The sequence below is a fragment of the Phyllobates terribilis genome, unplaced genomic scaffold (assembly GCF_046119375.1).
Source record: "Phyllobates terribilis strain yellow unplaced genomic scaffold, ASM4611937v1 Scaffold_7__3_contigs__length_470593459, whole genome shotgun sequence".
Classification (NCBI taxonomy): Eukaryota; Metazoa; Chordata; class Amphibia; order Anura; family Dendrobatidae; genus Phyllobates; species Phyllobates terribilis.
Window position 1 is genome coordinate 269,275,764 of NW_027362767.1, and position 7,720 is coordinate 269,283,483.

General features: G+C 46.2%; 1 protein-coding gene across 2 annotated transcripts in view; it reads left to right on the forward strand.

The window, feature by feature from the left end:
* GPR107 (G protein-coupled receptor 107) overlaps positions 1-6,742 on the forward strand; it is a 54,079-nt gene extending 47,337 nt beyond the window's left edge. For both annotated transcript variants that reach the window (XM_073640736.1, XM_073640737.1), the window contains exons 16-18: positions 1,203-1,286; positions 1,741-1,868; positions 4,959-6,742. In XM_073640736.1, the coding sequence (XP_073496837.1) occupies positions 1,203-1,286; positions 1,741-1,868; positions 4,959-5,055 (309 nt within the window). In that variant the 3' untranslated portion in view covers positions 5,056-6,742. The remainder of the gene's footprint in view (positions 1-1,202; positions 1,287-1,740; positions 1,869-4,958) is intronic.
* Positions 6,743-7,720: the final 978 nt, after the last annotated feature.

Genomic DNA, 7,720 nt, shown 5'->3' on the forward strand with positions numbered 1-7,720 from the left:
ATACTGCCCCCTATGTACAAGAATATAACTACTATAATACTGCCTCTATGTACAAGAATATAACTACTATAATACTGCCTCTATGTACAAGAATATAACTACTATAATACTGCCCCTATGTACAAGAATATAACTATAATACTGCCCCCTATGTACAAGAATATAACTACTATAATACTGCCCCCTATGTACAAGAATATAACTACTATAATACTGCCTCTATGTACAAGAATATAACTACTATAATACTACCCCTATGTACAAGAATATAACTACTATAATACTACCCCTATGTACAAGAATATAACTACTATAATACTACCCCTATGTACAAGAATATAACTACTATAATACTGCCTCTATGTACAAGAATATAACTACTATAATACTGCCTCTATGTACAAGAATATAACTACTATAATACTGCCTCTATGTACAAGAATATAACTACTATAATACTGCCCCTATGTACAAGAATATAACTACTATAATACTACCCCTATGTACAAGAATATAACTACTATAATACTACCCCCTATGTACAAGAATATAACTACTATAATACTACCCCTATGTGCAAGAATAGAACTACTATAATACTACCCCTATGTACAAGAATATAACTACTATAATATTGCCTCCATGTACAAGAATATGACTACTATAATACTGCCCTCTATGTACAAGAATATAACTGCTATAATACTGCTCCTATGTACAAGAATATAACTACTATAATACTGACCCCTATGTACAAAAATATACCTACTATAATACTGCCCCCTATGTAAAAGAATATAACTACTTATATTATTGTAACTGCTTATATTGTTAGTGTGTCGCCTCATACTCTGCTTGTCCCATTTTCCGTCTCCACCCTGCCGCCCTTTGCGCCGCTGACATTGAGATACTGGATGGGCTGATGGGCGGCTCGTGCAGTAATTGCATTAGGTGATCTCTCTGATGTCGCGGTGCCTGAGATACAGACATAATAACTTGCAGCACCAGGAGCAATCTATTAAGTGGGTGCCATGAATTCCTCTTAGCGAGATTAATCCCAGATCCGCAGCCTGACATGTGCTTCTCAGCGATGGCAGCGCAGACCGGTGGGGGGCACAGGCTCGGCTCTGCAGGGATGGTGGGATCCTCACCACAGAGCAAGCCTTTGACATGTCTCAGTTTTATCTTGTGTTTTTCCGTAGATCGTCTGCTTCATATACTTCACCCGGATTATCGCCTTTCTCATCAAGCTGGCAGTGCCATTCCAGTGGAAGTGGATGTACCAGGTAGGTAGGTGCCCCCCACCGGTGCCCGGTCCATGCTGCCTATCCGAACAGGAGTACCCGAGTTTATATCTACACCCCAAAAATCCTTTTGCATGCATTCTGCATCTTCCTAATGTAAGACGTAGTTAAATTCATTGCCTTTTTCAAGATCTCTGTTATCTGTGAGTGAAAATAAACCGTCTTCTCTTCATCCAGATGTTGAAAATCCATTGGGACCTTCTCACAGCTGAGGGTTGTTTACAGCTGTACCCTGTCTGGACTTAGTTTTTACCTGCACTGATACATTGTAACACACCCTCAGCTGCGAGAAGTTTTAGGACAGGACAGGTTTTGAGATTGTGAATGTGAGCAAAAAATGTTCCTATTCACTGACAGCAAGCAGAAATATTGAAACCGGCGATGGTTTTATTTACACCATGACGGTCCACTCTAGATATCTTCTGACTTTCCGCAGCTTCTGGATGAACTCGCCACCTTCATCTTCTTCGTGTTGACCGGGTACAAGTTCCGGCCGGCGTCAGACAACCCGTACCTGCAGCTTCCCCAGGACGAGGACACGGATGATCTGGAGATGGAGGCAGTGTGAGTACAGGAGGGATAAGCAGCTGCCACACGTGGTGTGACACTTATCCCTGGGGGAGACAAATGCATCTTCTACAGACCATCTATTAACTGTTGACTTAGCAGCTCCTTGAAGTCGTCATTGGGTGCGGGTCACAAACTTAGAACAGGAGCACCCGCTGCACAGAGTATTTCAGGGTAGGGTGCTTTCCGTGAGTAAACAATTGCCTGTATCTTGGGTGCTGTTGTGATGTGAGGAGAGGGAATGAGCATAAATGAGAGGAGCAGGAATCTTGAGCTGCTCAGAGTATTTCAGGCAAGGATTGTGGTGATCACAGGTATATAGAGCTGGGTCCTCAGCAGCGCAGAGTGTTTAAGTCTAGGGATGAAGAGTGAGGACAGGGGCAGCAACATCATGATGAGCAGGAATTACTAGCAGCACAGAGTATTTCAGGAAACTATTGTGCTGATCTCCTTGGGGGGGGGTCACAGTTATACAGTGGTTGGAGCAGGGTCCCCAGCAGCGCTGAGTGTCTCAGTAAAGGATTGTACTCCTCTTGCTGCAGGTCAGGAAGTTTAGTGGTGTATCAGAGTCCCCAGCAGCACAGAGTATTTCAGCATGCCTTCAGAGTATGCCGGTGATGAGGACATTAGGTGACCCTCATCTTCAGGGTTTCGCCTCTCTCATGTCTATGGATGGAGATTTTCTCCTTTCGGTCGCCCCACCTCCCTGCTGGTGTCTGTTCAGTGTCCCCCCCCGGTCAGATGTCCTAGTTTAGGCAGCTCAGTCCTGTTCCTTCTAACATCAAAGCGTCCTATGTGCCTGGAAGTCTGCAGCCGCTCTGTATACATATATACACGCACTGTGGCTGCAGACCAAGTTCCTTCAGACGTGACGCTCTGCATAGTTCTTCCGTCTTCCTGCAGTCATGAGCCGGGGTCAAGCATCGAATATGCTGCCCAATTTCCAACATCTCTGCTTGCGCTAAAGACCCATTCTGACCTTATGCTTCTCATAGCTGAGGGTCTGTTACAGTTGTGTCCCGTCTTCACATTCTTCAAGAAACATTCAGTCTGAACATGCAAAGTTTACCTTCCAGAAGATTGGCCAGACTGGATACGAATGACACAAACCCTCAGCTGTGAGAAGCATGAGGTCAGGTGCAGTCTTTACAGTTGATATGTTCATCTCTAAGGAGATTGTAAAGGACGATGTTCCTATTCACTGACCGCAAGCAATTCCAGGTGTAAAACGTGGTGCAATGAATGAACTCTGTTTAGTTTGGTTGCTTTTCAGTTCTAATTCCGACAGCAAGCAGAGATCTTGAACTGAGATTTACAGTTGTGTGAAGAATAGTAGCAACATCAATAATGTGTTTAATTACTCTCTTTGACAGAAAAGATCATACAGCATGGGAAAAAATGAATGACTAGGTGTAGGCGAGTAATGGGCATTCAGCAGAATCAACAGTCATGACATGCACGCTGCTAATTGGGTGTAATTGACTCATTTAATAAAGGGGGATGTTCTAATTAATAGCCATGCAGAGTTCAATTAGTGAGGTCATTCATTCTGTGAAGAAACCTGTTAATTATAGCCCTTATTTAAAGGAGGGCAGCAAATGTTGTACCTGCTGGATTTATCCCTTGATCAATGAGTAAAACAGGGCGTTCCAGACATTGTACCGAAGGAGAAAGAACTTTCATCAATAAATTGATTGGAGAGGGGAAATCATAAAGAAGTGCAGAAAATAATTTGCTGCTCAGCTAAAAAGATTTCTAATGCTTTAAAATGGCAAACAAAACCTGAAACACGTGGTAGCAAAAGAAATACTTCCATCAGCATAGATCATAGAATCACAAGAATGGCAAAGAAGCATCCAATGATCAGCTCCAAGAAGATCTAAAAAGATCTGCAGTTACCTGTGAGTCCTGCGACCATCAGAAGACGCCTTACTATCTGTAAGAAACCTTCGTAAAGTACCATTGCTGAAAAAAGACGTGTTCAAAAGGTTACAGTTTGCCTAAGAACACATTGACTGGCCTAAAGAGAAGTGGCGGAACGTTCTGTGGACAGATGAGAGCAAGATTGTTCTTATTGGGTCTGAAGGCCGCAGACAGTTTGTGAGACGACCCATAAACACTGAATTCAAGCCACAGTACACTGTGAAGACTGTAAAACATGGAGGTACAAGCAGTATGGTTTGTGGATGGTTCTCATACTATGGAGTTGGGCCCATTTATCGTATTAATGGCTTTGCAATAATTATCTGGTGAAAAAGGCCTCTCCCCTCGGAGCCTCAGGCCTCGCCGCCTCTCCCCTCGGAGCTTCAGGCCTCGCCGCCTCTCCCCTCGGAGCCTCGGGCCTCGCCGCCTCTCCCCTCGGGCCTCGCCGCCTCTCCCCTCGGAGCCTCGGGCCTCGCCGCCTCTCCCCTCGGAGCCTCGGGCCTCGCCGCCTCTCCCCTCGGGCCTCGACGCCTCTCCCCTCGGAGCCTCGGGCCTCGCCGCCTCTCGCCTCGGGCCTCGGAGCCTCGGGGCCCCGGGGCTCGCCGCTTCTCCCCTCGGGGCCCCGGGCCTCGTCGCTTCTCCCCTAGGGGCCCCAGACCTCGCCACTTCTCCCCTCCGAGCCCCAGGCCTCGCCGCCTCTCCCCTCAGGGCCTCACCGCCTCTCCCCTCAGGGCCCCGGACCTCGCCGCCTCTCTCGTTGGGGTGATGTGTGGACTCGTAGACTTTCTATGGAGGCTTTCTTATCTGAAATAAAGGGTCTGCGCTTTTACCCCTTTGTTTTAGTGATCGGTGGGTGTCGCCGCATGAGGGACATGTAAAAAGGTTTTTTTTGAGGTGACCGTCTCCCTTATAGGTAACAGTAGCAGCAGATGAGCCGATGACTGTGTGCTCCTCGCAGGTGTATCTGCTGCTCCAGGGTGAAGGTATAGCGGGTGCCTCTGGTCTAACGAGGGGGTCACACACACTATAAAGCTCATATTACTAGATGGGACCCACAGCACACAGTAAACTCTAAGCAGAAATCTTGGAGACTTTGAATGATGTTTTGTGGATTGTAGTTATTCTGCCCGGATTAATGAGTGTCTGCTTTTGTTTCTATTTCAGAGTGACGACCACGGGGTCCACAGAGGGCATCAAGAAAGTGAAAAAAATTGTGAATGGGTCGTCGGACCCCCGCTCAGAGTGGGAGAACTCTGCCTGAATGGACAGCTGAGCACCTGGAAATTAATTTATTATTTACTCCTATGATACGCGGTTCACTGAGAACGCTGCACCTCCATCCTCTCCGCTGCACCTAATACCCCTATCATCCCCAATGCAGGGCCAGCACCACTCATTCAGTTTCCACTCCAAAAATCAGCCCTGGTGTTTGGAGACTCCCATACCAGACTGCTCTGATGCCTAGTGATGAGAAAGTCAAAAAAAAATCCAGGATTTGTTAATTTAAAGTATAAAAACCTAATAAATCTGACAAGTTTTGTCCCTGGCGGTCCAGGAAGCTGCGGGCCAGCAAGTGACGGTACATAGGGGCCCGGCTGCTGTGTGGGAATCTTCCTTTCCAGGTCGCTCCCCTCCTCCCCTGCAGCAGCGGCAGAATCGAGCCTGTAAATATAATTTTCATTTGGTAGCAGATCTCTATGGTTTCTAGATGGAGTGATGCTCTGTGTCCCCGGGGAGCAGGCAGGGCTGTATATCGTGCTTCCAGGGCCCTGCGGCCTCTTTCAGTACTGGGGTGAGCTGCGGGAGACGACCCCTCTCCGATGTCGCCTGCTATTATACTTATAAGAGACTTTTCTGTGTCTGGGAAAGCTGGGTGTGATCAGTAACAGCTGCTATTATTGCTCCGCCGGCAGCTGTAGCGGAGCAAGACCCACTTGTCTGGTGGTTATCACCGGCCTTGCCCCCTCACCCACACATCAGGTGTGCCCCCAGCCTCTCCCTTCACTCTGCCACCGCCTGTAGCACATTTTTCCATGGCGGAATATGTAGATTTCATTTTCCACCTGTTCTGGGGCTGCACAGTCTTGGCGCTCATAAATATTCATGCGTTAGTTTCACGGCCTGAGGCGTTTGGTGGGGGCGCAGATACGGTGTCAGTTTGACCCTTTCCATGCTGCATTATGGCAAATATTGATTTCTGAAGGAGTCACTTTATCATGTAGTAGTTCAGGGGTGCACGGGTTCGACATCAGCTCTATGTATAGGAGGGGTTCAGATGCTGCAGAACTTCTTCTGTTTACTCTTTATCTCGGGTCACCTGTTTGCTGTAAATTAAGCTGACCAAGTTGTACAACTTTCTAATACTTTAGAATTCAATTACTGTGCATTTTCAGGATCGCTGCTTGCTGTCAGTGAGTTGAAACATTCATTACATTCAAAAGCTGCGATACTCCGTCCGCTGACAGCAAGCAGAGACTTCGAACATGTTGAATTGAGACTCAGACAGTTAGAAAGTCACACAACTTTTGGCTAATTAAAAATTAATCTTTCATTTATAAAAATAAATGGAAGTAAGTGGCGACAACAATGGACCAAAGGGTTAAAATCATTCTTGGCCAGTGGGGTCTTTGGTATGAGGGTGCAAATCAGGTGGGGTTTGGGTGTGTTGGTTGTGATGGGTTTTCTTTTTTTATTTTCCTTTATTTCCGGTGGTGGAAGGGTTAAAGCCGCAGGTCTGAGGCCGCCGCTGACGCAGAGTGTTTTAATTGATGCATTTATTTCTTCTTTTTTTTTGTGAATAAAATCTAAAGTTCTGCTTTATTAACCCTCGCCCCCCTTGTTGTCCGTGTAGCCAAGGACTCGGACGGTGATGTCTGGGAGGATCGTGGAACGAGGGTCTTTATCTTTTACCTTCTATGCAAGTGAAATAAAAGGGGAGCGACAGAAAAGCGGCGTCTCATGTCCTTGTTCATTTTGTTACGATCAGATACAACTCTGTGTAATATCGATGCTCTGTTCTTAGGATGAACCTCGCGCTTCTGATCGCTGGGGGTCCAGCTCAGTGACATTGCCAAAAGCACGGCGCTGTGACATGAAATAGTCTTTATGGGGGTTGCATGGAGTTTTCTTAACTCCTTGTCCCTAATCCCACTATATAATACTGATGGCAAACATGGCTGACAACAGAGAGCAGGAGAATACAGTGCTGGCCAAAAGTATTGGCACCCCTGCAATTCTGTCAGATAATACTCAGTTTCTTCCTGAAAATGATTGCAATCACAAATTCTTTGGTATTATTCTCTTCATTTAATTTGCTTGCAAGGAAAAAACACAAAAGAGAATGAAGCAAATATCAAATCATTGATCATTTCACACAAAACTCCAAAAAAGGGCCAGACAAAAGTATTGGCACCCTCAGCCTAATACTTGGTTGCACAACCTTTAGCCAAAATAACTGCGAACAACCGCTTCCGGTAACCATCAATGAGTTTCTTACAATGCTGTGCTGGAATTGTAGACCATTCTTCTTTGGCAAACTGCTCCAGGTCCCTGATATTTGAAGGGTGCCTTCTCCAAACTGCCATTTTGAGATCTCTCCACAGGTGTTCTATGGGATTCAGGTCTGGACTCATTGCTGGCCACCTTAGAAGTCTCCAGTGCTTTCTCTAAAACCATTTTATAGTGCTTTTGGAAGTGTGTTTTGGGTCATTGTCCTGCTGTAAGACCCATGACCTCTGAGGGAGACCCAGCTTTCTCACACTGGGCCCTACATTATGCTGCAAAATTTGTTGGTAGTCTTCAGACTTCATAATGCCATGCACACGGTCAAGCAGTCCAGTGCCAGAGGCAGCAAAGCAACCCCAAAACATCAGGGAACCTCCGCCGTGTTTGACTGTATGGACCGTGTTCTTTTCTTTGAATGCCTC